This window comes from Furipterus horrens, unplaced genomic scaffold (assembly GCF_987537825.1).
Source record: "Furipterus horrens unplaced genomic scaffold, mFurHor1.1.pri manual_scaffold_17, whole genome shotgun sequence".
Lineage (NCBI taxonomy): Eukaryota > Metazoa > Chordata > Mammalia > Chiroptera > Furipteridae > Furipterus > Furipterus horrens.
Window position 1 is genome coordinate 40,252,620 of NW_028327187.1, and position 17,380 is coordinate 40,269,999.

General features: G+C 36.5%; 1 protein-coding gene across 2 annotated transcripts in view; it reads right to left on the bottom strand.

Moving 5' to 3' along the window:
• Positions 1-17,380, bottom strand: part of DOCK11 (dedicator of cytokinesis 11) — a 206,918-nt gene that overhangs the window by 61,624 nt on the left and 127,914 nt on the right. For both annotated transcript variants that reach the window (XM_090265104.1, XM_090265103.1), the window contains 8 exons: positions 14,435-14,551; positions 12,707-12,782; positions 12,017-12,126; positions 10,134-10,245; positions 4,643-4,709; positions 3,176-3,223; positions 1,645-1,787; positions 530-645 (listed from right to left, as the gene is read on the bottom strand). In XM_090265104.1, coding sequence (XP_090121230.1) covers positions 530-645; positions 1,645-1,787; positions 3,176-3,223; positions 4,643-4,709; positions 10,134-10,245; positions 12,017-12,126; positions 12,707-12,782; positions 14,435-14,551 — 789 coding nt within the window. The remainder of the gene's footprint in view (positions 1-529; positions 646-1,644; positions 1,788-3,175; positions 3,224-4,642; positions 4,710-10,133; positions 10,246-12,016; positions 12,127-12,706; positions 12,783-14,434; positions 14,552-17,380) is intronic.

Consider the following 17,380-nt stretch of genomic DNA (forward strand, 5'->3'; position numbering starts at 1 on the left):
ATCCATTATCCCAGTTCACTCCCTTAACAACAATCCTGTAAGGTCACTGCCTTTACCTTAGTCTTTTTAATCATAGCAATGATGATTTGTACTGTGAGGCAAACATCTGAGGAAAAACACTAAGTGCCTGACTAGGGAAGCCAGCCAGCCTGTCTGGACATCATCTAACCTACAAAGACACCTCGTCAAAACAGGCATTTGAGCAAGCTGATTCAATCATATTTGGGCTAAAAATTACTGGCTATTTTAATGAAAAGTATGAAAGAGAAGTGTTTTTAAACACAAAAACAAAAATTGAATTTAAGAGGTAGAGGGGAGCTTGAGGGCAAATTAGTCCAATCCCCTCAACTTCATGGATGTGAGTCTCATGGAATTCCCACGGTCACACAGTAGCCAAACTCAGTCTGCCATACAAATTTCCTTATTGGTCCTCAGGACTTTTTCACTACACTAAGCTTCTTCTGCCTGGTTACTTTTTGTATAATGTTTTCTTTGCAATGCCTGCTGAATTCTAACTCTTCGTTTTTACCTTGAAGCACTGGGTGAAAAACGATATGGTATCTAGTACTGTTAAAGAAACTTCAGTAGCAGTATTGCCTTCAAGAAGTGCCTGATGGAAAATGTCTGCTTCAGTTGTTGTAGAACCTAGGATAAAAAATGTAAATTATACTGCCAAACACAGAGATTCATATAACAGTTACGAATAATTTTCCCCAAAAAAACTCAAGAGACAAGCAAGAAGGGAAGCTCTTGATACCTGCAGATCTAATGGGTTTCCCTGTATTTATTCCTGAATCAAGAATGGTCTTGGTTAGTCAAGTCTACTAGTTTTTACTTCAGGTCTGTATCAACAGCTCTGTACACGTTAATTAGGTGCTCACTTCTTTAGAAACAAGATTTCAGTGATGAACTATGGTGATGTTACTAGAAAATAAATAATGTGGGAGGCATTTTAGGCCTTGCAGGCTGTAAGGCACATTTTTTAAAGGTTTTGAGGCTGTCAGCTCAGGGCCCATCTGCTCAAGACATTTATTTTAATTTTCATTATCAGTCCTTATCACAAAACCACTTTTGCTGGCTTCCTTCTCTGCAAGCTCCAGAGGACTGTATGGAAATAAAAGTTTTCCCACTCTTTAATTTTTTATTAATTTTTGCTTTTCAGAGGCTAGCTTCCATTGTCCTACTTGCCTTGTCAATACTTCAACCTGTGTGAAATATACTTTTGTCAAAATAGTATTTACAGTTCTTTAATTTCTGCAGTCAGCCCAGTATGCATAATCCCTTAAAATTATTGAATAGGAACTAAATATTATATGTACTATTATGTTACTACCTGCATTAAAATTTAACAGTAAGAATGAATGATATCCAATGTAAAGAAGAACAACAATTCAGTGGGAAAAATTAACTGAATACTGAACTAAGAAAAAAAATACCGTTAACTAAAATGGCTGAAAAATCCATGCATATTTTATTCTAGTCATGTATGATGAAAAAATGGTATATAAATATAGATATGCAAATAGATCTATGTATGTGAAATCATTTTCAATCACATTGGTTATTTAAATCAGGACTTCTTTAAGCTTAAATAGTATTAGTAGGTCTGCTTCAAACGAGTACCCTACACACATTTCCACTTACTGTGATTAAGTGTAAATGAACTTTCCAGGCTACTAAGATGCTGAAGCCGGGCCTGCATTACTCCTGATCTGTTTCGAAGAGCTGGCATGGTTTGTGATTTTCGGTCTACTCCAAAGTGTTTTGATAGCCAGGCATCATGCACCCTAAAATAAAATTTCGTTAGGAACTGGAGTACTCCAATACTATTTTCTCAATGTTAGGTATTTAAGTAAAAAAAAAAACGATTAGGTTTCTACATAAACACCCTACTGTGGTCAATATTCTTCCAATTATTACGTGGCTTAAATAAGATGGCGCTGAAAGTTGTATGAAGTTTTAATGTATATTCAAAAGAGCTGATATTGTAAGTAAATAATTAAGGAATTTGGAGAGTTATTTACTTCCCTCCTTCTCATCAAAAACATCAGTGTAAAGTAGACAACACTCAAGTAAGATTCAGTCTTTTCTTAGGAGGTGAGGAAGGGCAAGAGTCAGTGAAAACAGTGAGAGGGCTACTCGAGAACTGAAATGTGGGGTGGGGGGAATTCCTGGATGTTTAAGAATAAATGCCAATCAAATGTTTCTGAACTTGTTTTAAACTTGGACCAGAAACTTTTACTCTTTAAACATGTCTATTGCAAGAATTTGAAATTTTTTCCTTTAATATTAAAGTTCCACTAAAAAATTACAACGGGGTCATATAAGAACAAAGGAAGAAAAAAAATGTTTATTCTCTAGGAAACATAGTGGGAGAGTTAGCAGAATGTTACAGGTTAAGGTTCATAGTGATAGTTACCATGTCAGCTTCAAGTCATCAGGAAGGACAGCAGAAATGGTCACCTGAATTAACTATTATTATGATGTTCCAGAGACTCAGCAATTATAAAACCCAACTAAACAGCCTTTTCAGTTTTTGGAAGTACAATGGAATTTAACATTAAAAAATAAACTCTGAGTTCCTTTAATGACCAATTCTTTCCTCTAAAATATATATCACTGAAATAAGCAAGTAGTATTTTCCTTGGGGTTCCTCAAACATTTTTCCAATATTTATTTCAGTAAGTTGTAAACAGCAAAAAGAAGAAATAGATAATTTATAATCTATATACCAATTACTGTTGCAAATTTATCTTAGCAACTGAGGTGAATACTGATAGTTTGTAAATAAAAGTACAGACCTTACAATTGTCCTCAGTTTATGGTTTGCTGCCTTCTCCTGGATCTAGCCCTTTCTCACACATCCTTCAGAAAAGACAGCATTTATTCCAGAATTAGGACAGAAACTCTGCATATAGGGCTAACCATTGCCCTTTGGAAAACTTAAATGTATCAGCTCACATTAGTTTCAATTTAAACTTTGAGTTATGTTATATAAATTATGGGTTGTCTTTTTAAATTCTATTGAATTCACTGGGGTGACATTGGTTAATAAAATTATATAGGTTTCAAGTGAATTCAAAATGAATGATCTAGTTTTTACATGGCATGATCAAGATTGCCTTCTGTTGGAAGAAAAAGAAAAATGTAGAAATTGCCATGCTGTGGGAATTACCTTGCTATGTTTCTTTTCCCCATGTACCTAAAGTGAAACAAACATACTCTAGAAAGAAAAATAGTAGCATGTTAGTAAAGTGCTATCATTCTCTCTGCAACTTAACAATATTTGAAAAGCCAATGTGTCACAAAGAATGGCCTCTTAAGTCATATTACAACATATATTTTTGTAGACAGAAATAAATATATACTTATCTATTTGGGGGCTTACCATATATCTTTCTACATTTGTTAAAATTACATCAGCATCAAAAAGACCCAAATCTTCATATACAACTTTAACCACATAAAAAACCTATCAATGTAAATCATCCTTTGTATTCCAGTACAGTTATTAATACCTGAAAAAGCTTCTTAAACTGTAAACATTGGGTTAATTGCTATACTTTTTTTATAATGATGTTAAAATATTTTCTATTACTGGAAATCTCAAACACATATAAAATTACAGAGGATAGCATAACAACTTCTCACATACCCAGCACCTACCAGCCTCAACAATTATCAACCAATAGCCATTTCTGTTTAACCTCTACCCTGAACAGGTCCTCTGCTCTCCCTCTACCCCCACTCCTCCCAGAGTTTTTGAAGTAAATCCCTAACATCATATATTTTCATCAGTAAGTATTTCAGTATAATAGTTTATTTTCTTTTTAATCTTAACTATTTCGTTTGTGGCCATTGTCTGCAAAATTTTGATAAATATTTACGCATTGATTATGCTTTGTGTTTTGGTAGACATGTACATACAATATCGTATGTGTGTACTATTTTAAGTTTTCCTTCATTTTATTCTACTTTTTTTAGCTTTTATTAATAATGTAAAAATAGCTCAACATATGATACAGGGTGGGGCAAAAGTAGGTTTACAGTTGTTCATATGAAAAATACAATAATTAGTAAGTAATAGAAGAATAAACTGTGTTTCACATACTCACAACTGCAAACCTACTTTTGCCCTACCCCATATAGAACATCTTCCTACTTCTACCTAGAAAAGAAAAAAAAGACTAGATTTTTCCAAGTGCCTTGGAATGAAGATACCTAAATTAGGCAATATTTCTATGAATTTCTGAAAGAGGTGGAATTACTGAGCTCTATCTCACAGTACAAATTCTGAATTCCAATAATTTAATCTGCTCTATTAAGCCAGCATCTTCTCTGAATGATTTAGGACAGCTGGTGCCAGTTCCGGTTTTGCAGACCACAGAAAGACTCCTGCTAAGCTATAAAGATTGTTTATCATTAGCTAGAGTTTTCTATAATATCATAAAGCATTTCATCACCATGGTTTTCTTTTTGTGTGAAGAACCTGTATGTCACCATCTATATTACCAAAATAGTTTAATATTTCCTACATAATTAGCAAATAATGTTAAAACCAGGAAAAAGGTAACATTTTATTATGTATAAAAAATAAACTCACCCAAATAAGAGGAAAATTTATGAAAGTAAGTTAACTTACTCTAAAAGTATAAGAATGTTTATGAGCTCCTGAGGAGATACTTTATTCCAGTAAGTTAAGAGAGTATCTGGAAAAAATGGAATAAATAGTGTTAGATCTTGAAATAATTAGTGCAAATGGTGCTGTGAACCCCAAAGTACTAATAACTTAGCTTCAGGAATCATCAACTCATGGTCAATTCTGCCCAACACACACTGTATTCTTTTGTATTAATTTCAGATATATCCTTTAATCTGTTATTATTTTAACTTCAACATTTTTATTTATTTTGTAAATGTTCTTTTTGGATAGCTTATCCCAATTTTCATATCATCCCTAAAAACAAAGGAAGGGAAGCAGACCTGGGGTTTTTGATGAACTTCTCAAAATTTTATGCAAGATGGTGCGTTTATGTGCATTTTGCTAAATGGGTGTCAAGTACTTTTGCCTGCTACTCAGACCTCCCTGAACCAAAAAGTCTAAGAACTGTAAACTCTAGAAGAGACAGATATTTTTTCTCCTGTTTGCCTTTGTATTATAAATTCTGAAGTTGTGGCAACACGTGCATGCACACACACATCCACACCCACAACTATTTCAGACATAAAAGTCCTTCAAATCTATCATGTATATATCTTTTTACCTATTTCTTTACTTCCAACACACCTAGTTACGGAGATTAATAAAAAAAAAGTAAATCGCAGCCACTTAACTTTCCAGTCTTTTTTCATCCTACTCAGATATAGCTAACGGTGTCAGCAGATCCTTTTCGAAAAATGTAAACATATCGGAAAAATGGCAGAAATAGGCATATAACATAATTGCAAAACAAGCTAGAGCCTCGTGAAGATGGCGATGGAGGACTAGGCAATATAGATTTTATGGAGGGGTCAAAGGAGGGATGAATGTGGGGCTTTTGGCTTTACTTCCAATTTTTTAAAGACCATGAGTACTGACAGTTCCCAATGATATCAAAATACCGAGCATCAAAAACAAAAATGCCAGAATTCAATCAAATTAGATTAAAAACAAAATTCAGCTAGCAGTAACTTCCGCCCCCCTCTCCGCAATCCCCCGCCTTTGGATGCTTCCAAGCTCAGAGATGCTGGACTCCCAGAAGTCACCGGGTTTCCGGTCTCTTCATAGGCTGGTCGAAGGCGCCATCTTTCTTTTCCTTAGCACCTGCTTTTCCTGTCGAAATCCTGAGACCTCCTTTCCACCAGAAGTCCGGGACACTTTCATCCATACCTGACCCATTCCTGAGCCACCCCCGAACCCACACCTTCCCTGTGGAAGCTTCACATAAGGTCTGTAAAAGGCGTGACTGTTTATCCCTGCCGCGGCCTAACTCTAGTCAGAAACCATCTTCTCGCCAGTGGCGGCGAGGAGCCGTTTGCCTGTCTCAACTGTTTCCAAATTCAGTGAGACAAGATGCGGGCAGGGAAGGTGGATGGGGAAGGCAGCAAAGGTGATGAGATATCTTCAGAAAGTGTTCAATTAGAATCATGTGTATGTGACGTGTCAAGTGATGAGTTTAAAAAAACTTGGCTAAAACTGAAACAACTCCATGACAAAGAGGTACGCCGTTTACAGGCAAAATTAGCCAGTTTGAGGAAAGAGTGATTGGCAGACATAAGGAGAACAGCCTCCAAAGCCAAACTTGAAGAGTTGATTGAGCAACAAAAAGCCCTCAGTAGTACCATTCAGACGTTGCGAGATCAGTTACGCTCAAAAACTTGTGAACGCTGTTCAGTGAATGAAAAATACAAGGCTACACTACAGAGAGAATTTTATGCTATCCAAAAACAAAACCTTACTTTTATTACTGAGGTCACTGCAGAAAGAAATAAATTAAGAGAAAAAAATAAAATGCTTTATGCAAAACTTAAATTGACTGAGCAAGAGTTCAGTCATTTTTCAGAGAGCGACACCATTCCTTGTAGTCAAGAGGCTGCCTCAGTTTCTATGGTCAAGTACCATGAAAAAGGGAATGAGATGCATCAGCCTGTGAAATTAGACCAGTTGACAGGTACTGAACAGATAAAATCTGAAGAGGAAAAGAGAGAGCAAAAACGTCAACAGTTTTTCTCTCTATTTCATAGTCAGAACCTATCTGACATAGATGAGACCACTCAGGAGAAGCTTGTCTCTGAAACCAGCAGTAAGCCGACCTGGGGTCACCTATTGTAATTCCTGCCTCAGTATCTACACGAAGTACCCCTGGGAGTGGTGCATTTGAAACTCTCTTAAACCTTCTTGAATACAAGCTTGACCAGGCAGAAAAGGAGATGTTTACACATGACACCTCCACACAGAAGCCCTCTACTCAGATGGGCAGCCATTGCAGCTTTTCTAGTACTGCTAAAGAACAACTGCCAGAAATTAAAATAGCATCTGAAACGTCAGAGGAAGATAAGCCTAAAAATACACCCTCACTTCCTCTTTTTCCACTGAGAAAGGAAACACCCTCTTCAAATGTATTTACTTTCGACTGTATAGACATGAGAAGGATTGTTGTATCTCTTCCTCGTTGCGACGATGTTAGGTTTTTAGAAAGACATGCTAGTTTCCAGAAACCTTCTAGTGAACAATCGACTCTAAGAAAGGATACTAATGAATCTACAGATGTAGCAGGGTGTAGTGCTGATAAGTGTCCAGATCAGAGCCACGGTTACAGTTTGAGATCTATGGAAAAGAAAAAAGCAAGGATGCAGTCTGAAAAAAGGAAGTAGCTATCCCTTATTCTCTCTCTTAAATAAACTGCTTTTCTTTCACGGGACAGTTTTGCAGTCAATTCACACTATGTAACTGATAACCTCTGACTTTGATTCCATTTCTCAGGACAAGATAAGGCAATAAGACTAAAACAGTTTGGAAAATGTCTAAGACTTTAAACAGTGAATTATTGCCAGTTAATAAACTATAGCTCCTTCTACTTCCATATAAAAGTATCTTTTTGTTGAAATTAAGTCGCTACTATTTATGAACCAATAAAGAGGAAAGCCAAGAGAAGAACTGAAGGGAATTCTGTTTTGTTGAAACTGTTTATGAACCATTAAAAAAAAGCCCAGCGATTAAAATAAATTATTAACCTGACTGGGCAAAGTAACTAGAATTCATCCATTGGCAAGGACCCAGAAGCCAGTATTTTGGGGAATAAAATGAATATGACCTTAAAAGATACCATGCAGCATGACTTTACATGCACAAAAGATAAAAAGATATGACACAGACTGTATAGTACTTATTAAAAATGTGCTATTAGAAAATCAAAAAGTGAAAGTATAAGAAAGAAAAACCTTAATAACAAAGACCAAATATTTAGCAAGTAAAGGACAACATTTACAAAAGAAGGACCTACGAAGTTCTCAAGAAACAGCCAGGAGCTCGTCACTGGTGTGTGTGTGTGTGTGTGTGTGTGTGTGTGTGTGTGTGTGTGTGTGTGTGTGTGTGTGTGTGTGTGTGTGTGTGTGTGTGTGTGTGTGTGTGTGTGTGTGTGTGTGTGTGTGTGTGTGTGTGTGTGTGTGTGTCTTGTGTGTGTGTGTGTCTTGTGTGCAGCATGTACGTAGGTCACAGTCTGTGTGTGTGTCTCGCATGCACCATGTGTGTAGATCACAGAGTGTGTGTGTGTCTCTCGCGTGCACCATGTGCATAGGTCACAGAGTGTGTGTGTGTGTGTGTCTTGCGTGCACCATGTGCATAGGTTGCAGAGACTGTGTGTATGTGTGTGTCTCTCTTGCGTGCACCATATGCGCAGGTCACAGTGTGTGTGTGTCTCGCGTGCACCATGTGCTTAGGTCACAGAGTGTGTGTGTCTTGCGTGCACCATGTGCGTAGGTCATAGTAAATGGTGTGTATGAGTGTGTGCTTGTATCGTGTGTGTATGCACATGTACTGCAGTGGAAGAGGAGAGAACTAGCAGCAATGCATCTCTTCCTCCTCCTTTTTTTCTCTCCACCACCCCCAACCCAGTCTTACTTTCCCTGAACTGTAGTGGTAATCAACTTTTTTTTCTTTATTTTTTTTTCCACGTGTCTGATGGGTTTATTTTGTTTTAAACAAATTTATTGAGAAAAATTCATGTACCATAAAACTGACCCATTTAAACAGTACACAGTACAACAGTTTATAGTATATTCAAAGAGTTGTAAAACCACCACTACAGTTTTAGAATATCTTCATCAACCTATGAAGAAACCCCATACACATTAGCAGTTACTGTCTACATTCTCCCACTTTCCCCCTTATGGGAAGATATAAACAGCTAAAGTTGTAGTTGTTAACTGGTCCATCATCTCCTGGAACAAACTACCACCAGGTTGAAAATGGTCTCTTTACTCATAACTTTCCCAAAACCTTGAGGCCCATCCATATAGCCTCGATATACTTTGACTTTAAGTCATACATTCTTAGAACTTAAAGATGCTAGTTATTTTATCTACTGTTTAAGATTTTATTTACTTTTAGAGGGGGGGAGGGAGGGAGAGAAACACCAAGGTGACAGAGAGACATCGATCAGCTGCCTCGCGTGCCCCGACTCTGGACTGCTCAGCTACCTCGCAGACACATCCCGGCCCAGGACCCATCAGCTGCCTCGCAGACACGTCCCGACCCAGGACCGAACCTGCAACCCAGGCATATGCTGTGACCAGGAATCAAACCAGCGAACCTTCACTTTGCGGGACGACGCCCAACCAACTGAGCCACACTGGTCAGGGTTTATCTGCTGTCTTATTTATGTACCTTAGAATTTATTGTTCGTGTCTAGCTATTGATTTGTTTTAAGGTCTCTCTAGCTGTCAGCTTATTTTGTTTTTATTATATTATTCTGTAGTATTGCAAAAAATATTTACTGAAAATAGAAAATAAGTAAAAGATAACTACAATGATCAGAACCCAGGTACTTTTATGTTCTTGATTCCTGCATATTATTTTTTTGAGCATAAATATTAAGAAAAGAAAGTGACAGGAAAGGGAGAGGAATGTGTGAATAAATGTAATATTTGGGAAAGGATAGTGATTTTACTTCCAGATCCAAAAGACATGTAATTTATGACCATCATATGTTACTATGAAAGCAACAATGCCATTCCTTACTCTCAAAGAACCCTTCCTGTTTTTGTTTTATTTTTGGTTTGTTTATGATTTTGCAAATCCTGGGTCAAAAGTTAAAGTATTAAATATGAATTCTGGTTATTGGTGTTTTTTGTTTACATTGGTCACTTAATGCATTATATGTGCTGCATGAAAAATGTTTTAATGCTTCTAAAACTATTGCCTCATTTTAGAAATTAAATTTTAAAATAATTATTTCAAAAAACCAAGTGTGTATGACTAAAATGAACATACATACATTAAGTTAAAATACAGGAACATTTTTAAGGTCAGAGTTTTCAAAGATCTGTTTCTAATGAGTATGTGCTCTAGATGATGGTCAAAGATTTGTCACATGAAACTGAGTCTGTGGGGTAGATGTCTAGTAGAGTTCAGGCTTAATATGCTGGAAACTCACCTTCAGAAATCATTTTTACTATATATAGGTAGCACATCAAGAGGCTTCTGATTTCATACTGATCCAGTCGGTTATACTGGGATACACTGCTCCTTGTAGAACTCTGCCGGGTCTATAGCATAAAGGCAGGAATTTTGTGAACAATATTGGTACAACAGTTTCCCATAGCCTTTAACGCAACAACTATTTTTATCATTAGCCCTGTTTGGAAAAATTCTACGCATAAATCCAAATTTTATATCATACTTGGGAGGTAAATGGGCTGACTCTTTATTGCTACTGCCCTTAGTAATATCACTGGAAATTATCTTGGGTCTTTATCAAGATACAGCCGTGAATATCGTGAATATTTAATTCCCATAGGCCCTTTGTTTTAATAGTAAACATTTTAAATAATCTCATGTGGCTATTCTAGGAAACAAAGCTTTTACATCAGGGAGGAACCTAACTAAGGTACATGGAAGTATAAGGAACACTTTGGATTTTAATAAACTCCAAGGAGAGATTTTCAAACTCCAAATTATAGGTCAGAAAATCTTATCTTTAAAAAGGCTAATGACATTACAGGATAAACACAATAAGGAGGACTCAGTAATACTTCAAAACTGGAGCTTCTACAAAATAGTGACAGTCCTATTATTTAATCACTTTTGTTAACATATCAGTTGGTAAGCATGACAAGATCTGACCTCTTTGGCAATTTATATAAATAAAGAATCTGCCCTCGTTAAAAGTCAATACTTTCAATTGAGCTAAACTGGGCTGAGGGATATACATTTAATATAGTAGGATTTACTAAGAAAGAACTTTCAGTTGGAGTAAAACACCTAGGTTCTAAATACTTGCTAGCTGTGTGACTACTAGCAAGTCATTTAACTTCTTTGTCCTTTACTTGTCTTACTTATGACAGTGCTTGTTGTCATATTCTAAATGATGTGAATTAGAAACCTTTGTGAATAAGTTACTATATCCAAAGGCTCAAGGAATTATAGTACAGGGGTTCTCAAGAGGTGGTTCTCAACCAGCAGCATCAGCGTAACCTGAGAACTTAGAAATACAAATTAGGAGGTCCCATCCAAGGCCCCAACCAGGAACTCGAAGGCTGAGGCTCAGCCATCTAGATTATTAAGTCTCCCAGGGGATTCTGATGCACACTACAAGTGCCATGATACAGGAGGAAAAGTGCTGGAATTAGAAAATTGGTCCAGGTCTGGTCCTGCCAGAGTTGTATGACTGTCCTAAATCACTATTTCAGTTTTCATTTCTAAGCTGAAAGCTGGAATTTATTATTTTTATTAACCTTTCTAATGCTAATTTCATATGTCTTATGATTTTGCATAGCAGCATAACAAGGTTTTATTGGTCTAAAATGAGGTTTCTCTTATTCAAGGCAGACATATCCCATAAACTTGAAAAACTAAGAAGAGTTGGAAAGTACATTCTGATGAAGTGATACTGAATTGCTGATATCCTAAATTTGGGGACCTATTTTTTTTTTACCAAGTTAATGTAATTATTATAACAGAATGAAAGGCTGAATTAATCCTGACAGGAAGTGATTTGTTTTAAGTGGCGAGGTACATTAGATATTTAAAACTTGAACCTTCCCTCTCTAGAACAGTGTGCTAGGGGTTAAAGGAGGTACTCTGAGTTAGACCTCTTAAAAGATGAATGTGTTGACCCCTATAAACAGTTTTAAGATATCAAAGTAGCAGCTGCCAGGATAGGAAGCAACTGCTAAAACATCCAAAAATTGTGGGATGCTTTTTACAAATTCAGAATAGACTACAGGAGAGTAGGGAGCCTCTTATTTACACAAAAAGAAAGATTTTTGTAGCATAAACCATCATCACTAAGGATATCCTAGTTACTTAGGTTCTTACATTTTCACCAGTGCTGCCATGTTCTGGAAATCCTATTGCTCCTTCTGGGATGAGGGAACCTCTTGAGTCTTCCCTCTTAATTCCATGTCCATTTTGAAAAGACCCATAAGCTGGAAAGAAAAGCCAAGTCCTTGTTAGCAACAGGACGAATTATCAAAAAATATTTTAAAATAAGTACTGGGTTAATTTAAGTAAAGATATATTTTAGGGATTAGAGCTTGGTCATCTAAAATTGTAAAGCTTATATATTATATCAAAATGCAAAAGAAACTAAATTATAAGCATTTTTTGTATCTCTTCAAACACTTTACTATGCATAAAACCACAAAGAAATTCCCTGAAAGTCATCAAATAAAGCCACACAATTTGGGAGATAATTTTATAGATAAGGAAACTTGGGCCCAGAAAGGGGCAGTGCCTTGTCCAAGACCACAGACAGATAAGAGGATTGGAGGTCAGGGTTCTTCTCATTATCCTCTACTTTTTCAGTATACTAAGCTACATTTTTAAACAAGCTTAGAGAAGGAAACCTAAGCAAAAAAATGTGGCCGCGAGTATGAGTCAGATTTTAATTTTTAGTAGAGATAATGCTATGTATAGTTTTTATTATAAATTATTTCAAAAATACAGAAGGACAGGGTACATTTCTAAACAGCCACTCCATGTATAATCTTTAAAGGGCTTAATTACCAGTGTCTTTGTCAGCGCTCAGACTGCCTCTACTTGTAGGTGAAGTGAATCCACATGTAAATTCATCTCTGGATGCCTGTAACACAATGTGATACCTCTGTTATTTAATTTGTACACTAGGGTAAGAAATCAAATTAATAGTATAAAGTGATACCCTAATTTTAAACAAAGCTCACTGTGACAGCCTAAATCAGGTATCAGTATTGGTATTTATGTGACAGATCTTTAAAAAATAATTGGGTACTAGCATACTGAGTTAACCATGACCCCTGGCTAAGGGACATAACTCTAGATGGCGGGTAAAAGCTGCAACTGGTGCCACCTGGTTCAATTCTCCTGCTTGGAACCAGAGGCAATGCTAGAAGGAGAGAGGGATGTGACCAGAAGCCCTAGGTGAAATTGAGCTGCAAAAAAAAAAAAAAAAAAAAAAAAAAAAAAGTAAGTAAAATATTCCCAAATATCACTGTCAAATGTTGTGGAGTAAACATAGGCATGAGCTATGGTGTTCGTAAAGAAACACCAGCCTAACACCCAGGTAGGTGATATAATTGGGAGCTACAGGTAATTAAGCCACCAGGGATGCTTAGAAGCAGATTTCTGGGGAACCCGGGGGAAGCTTGACAAATCAAGATAGGGAGACTTCCAAAGGAAGATGTAGAGGACACAGTTTAACCTACCACCCAATAATGTGACACAGCCAATGGAAGTATAAAGGTGATCTTGGGCCATACAGAACATGGAGTGGAGGTGGGGTAGGAGTTTACAGTCCCACTGGGCAGACTTTAAAGTGTACAATTCTAAGCACCATATTTTAATAGGATGATTGGTAAAATGGAGCATATCCAGAAGAGCATAACCAAGAATGTAAAGGGTTTGGAACAATATATGATCAAGTGGAATAAAAGCCTTTAGGTCTAATGTGAGAAGTAAAGTTTTGATTATTATAATGGCAAAAGGTGTTTGGCCAAATGGGAAACTTATCACCTCCAAAGTTCCTTTAAACTCCAAGATTCTAAGACAGTGGTTCTCAACCTTCCTAATCCCACGACCCTTTAATATAGTTCCTCATGTTGTGGTGACCCCCAACCATAACTAAAGCATAGTGATTAATCACAAAAACAATATGTAATTATATATGTGTTTTCCAATGGTCTTAGGCGACCCCTGGAAAGGGTCGTTCGACCCCCAAAGGGGTCGCGACCCACAGGTTGAGAACCGCTGTGCTAAGAGAAGAAAAAGGCACAGACCAATTGTGATGAGCTAAAAGTGATCCATGAAGAAGTACTGAAAGGAGGCTGTCAAGGAGGAGAGAAGCAAAGGAATACAGTTTGATCCCTGGTACCTAACATTTTGGTGGTGAAGAAGTCTTGTTCACTTTCAAGTTTAATAAATGTATAAAGACAAGAATAACAATTCTTAAAACACTAAGTACAAGGGATTTTTTGGTGTTCTCTTGGACCTTGTTACTTAAAGCATGATCCTTGCACCAGAAGCAGCCAAAAGCTTGTTTAAAACACATAGTCAAAAAAAGCTCTACCCAGGCCTGCTGAGTTAGATTTTGCTTCAACAAATTTCCCAGGTGATTCATATGCACATTCAAGTTTAAGAAATGTAAACCAGGAGTAAAAAGTGAACCATTTAGATTGAGACCATATAGCATATGATACCAATTCCAAATATAGTCAATAAAACAAGATAAATGCCAATAGAAAACACATTACTACTTACAGAATTAGGCATGGCTGCACAAGAATACAAGGTATCTCGACCTGCTAATCGCTGTATATTTTCCAAAAGCAGTCCAACAAATGGGAGGTACAACTGTGCTATTTTGGCTTGTTGGTTCTGAAAAATAATTATCAGGAGGCAAGCTTATAGGTATACTGATATCACTTATATGTGGAATCTAAGAAAATAAATGAACAAGCTAAACAGAAACAAATAGATACAGAGAGTAAACTGACCATTGACAGGTGTAAGGGGGAATAGGGGACTACATGAAAAAGATGAAGGGTTTAAGAAGAACAAATAGGGAACACAGTCAATAATATTGTAATAAGTATGTATGGTACCAGGTGGCTATTGAACTTATTGGGGAGATCAATTCGTAAGGTATATAAATGTCTAATTGCTATGTTGTACACCTAATACTACTATAATAAATTATGTCATCTGTGATTAAAAAATATTTTTAGAAGCCTGATAGGTATAAAATATATACAATATATATTTGTAATACATATATTACAAATAAAGTTGGCTCCATCTAACGGTTTAAAAATTAAAAGCAGGCTAATATCCATAACACATTAGTGAAGCAGGAGTCTATTTAGACTTATAGTCTCAAAACTAATTACCACAGAACATTGTTGATATTTCGATTTATATACAGTCAAATCACATGCCTCAATTACAATTAACTACGTAACATAAAAGGCAAAAGTTTACTGTCTTAATAACAGTTGACCTATAAAGCAGATCATATTAGTCATATTTAACTTTAGTGAGGGCTGAATTTCATAAGAGCAGGGATGATGTCTGTCCTATTCACTGCTTCATCCGCAGTGCTTGGGCACACAGCAGATGGCTAATGTACTCATGCATTAGCTGAATAAATGGGTGGGTGGGTGGATGGAAGGAAGGGAGGAAGGAAGGAGTGAAAAAACAATAAATTACTGTACTCACTCAAGAAACATTGCTTTACCTTGATTAAAGCTGCAGTTAAAATAATGTGATCTTGGCTCCCTAAGTCATTTTTAAGGCTTGGGAGATTGATAATATTTGTAAATATGTAACTAAAGCTGGCCACAATAGTCTTAACTAATGCAGTACCTCTTATAGAAATTTACTTATGGCTTTTCTCAGCTACAGACATTCCTTACCAGATACATACACTGAAATCAGTAAAAACAGTGGTATTCACAGTACAAGAGTTGCCCTCCATATTTCAGGACTTTAGGAGGCTTGTCTGGAGATTTAGATAAGACCTCTATGGCACAACATTATAAAAAGTATGGGTGCTTGAAGCTTCTCTCTGTACCTGTACTTTGGCATCATCATTTATATTTGATAAATGGCCTCTTACTCAGGCCGTCTGTGAATTCTTTGGACCAAACAGAAAAAGGAAGCGAAGCTTTGGTTAACCAGGTCCATGAAGCAAAGTTCTAGTGGAGAGAACCCTATACTCATTAAAACCTGTCTGGAGCTTTTGAACAAAGAGGAAAGGGCATTAGGGGTCACTGGAAGGGTAATGAGCGTGGCATTCAAACTTTCCCACGGTATTAAAACCTTAAACACTCAAACAGGCATAATGTTTAACTTATTTACAGACAACAATAGCTGTGTATGTGTGTGTACATATACTGCCCTCAGAGTTTTAAAAAGTAAATAATGTCCAAATATGTGATGTAAAATACAGATTGTTCCAAACTTTTTGGAACTTATGGTTTTTTTACTTTACAATGGTGCAAAAGTGATATGCATAATAAATTACATGAGATATTCAACACTTGATTATAAAATAGGCTTTGTGATCGATGATTTTTCCCAACTGTGGGCTAGTGCAGGTGTTTTGAGCATATTTGGGGGTGTTCAGTAAGGTGTGTATTAAATGTATTTTCAGCTTATAATATTTTCAATGTACAATGGATGTTTAAGTATGTAACCCCATATGAAGTTGAGGACCATCTGTATGTAAAATTCCACCTCTAGGTAAGGCATTAGTGATACCCCTTTTTCCTTCACTTTCATCTGAAGAGATAGGGTGGGGGGAGTATAACTTCCTCCTTAATGAAGGGGAAGTTCATTTTGTACTTCCATGAATTATTTGAAAGTACAGCTAAAGACATTATCCTCCACATTACATAAGACCCTTTTCTCCACTGCTAGGCATAAGCAACAGTTAACAAGAACACAGTGGTAACTAGCATTTTTAAAGGTTTGACTAAGCTTGGTTGGAATGGAAGACTTTTAAGATATATCTTCACTTAGATATATTATACCAGTTAACTTGTGTTAAGTCAATATCAATATTCATCTAAAAGGGGGCATAAAACAGAGCAAACTACACTAAGGGGGAGAATGTTATTATAGTTATAATGTGACAAAAAACAATGCAACCTGCAGGAAGTAATAAATAACATCTCAAAGTTAAGGAGTTTAAATCTATGTTATAAAATAACAGAATCACATTAAAAAGGGAGCAAAATTTGTATGTAAACAATTGTAATTAGCCCTGGCTGGTGTGGCTCAATTGTTTGGAGCACTGTCCCATAACCGAAAGGCTGCAGGTTCGATTCTCAGTCAGGGCACATGCCTGGATTGTGGGTCGGGTTCCAGGTTCAATCCCCAGGCGGGGCATGTATGATCCCCAGTGCATATGGGAGGCTACCGATAATTAGATGTTTCTCTCTCTCCCTTCCTCTTTCTCCAAAGGGAATGAAAAATGTCCTTGGGTGAGGGTAAAAATAATTTTTAATTGTAATTAGAGAAATATAACTAGATATAGCTGGCAGGCATTTTTTTGTTTATTAAGGACAAATGGGACTACTGCAGAAAAAGAATAAAGCCCATCTCCAGGTCAGCTTTCCAAAATGAGTATAATAGTAAGTAACATAATGTTATTTGAATGTAAAAACAAAGGGACAAATTATGAAACAATATGATGTTACCTTG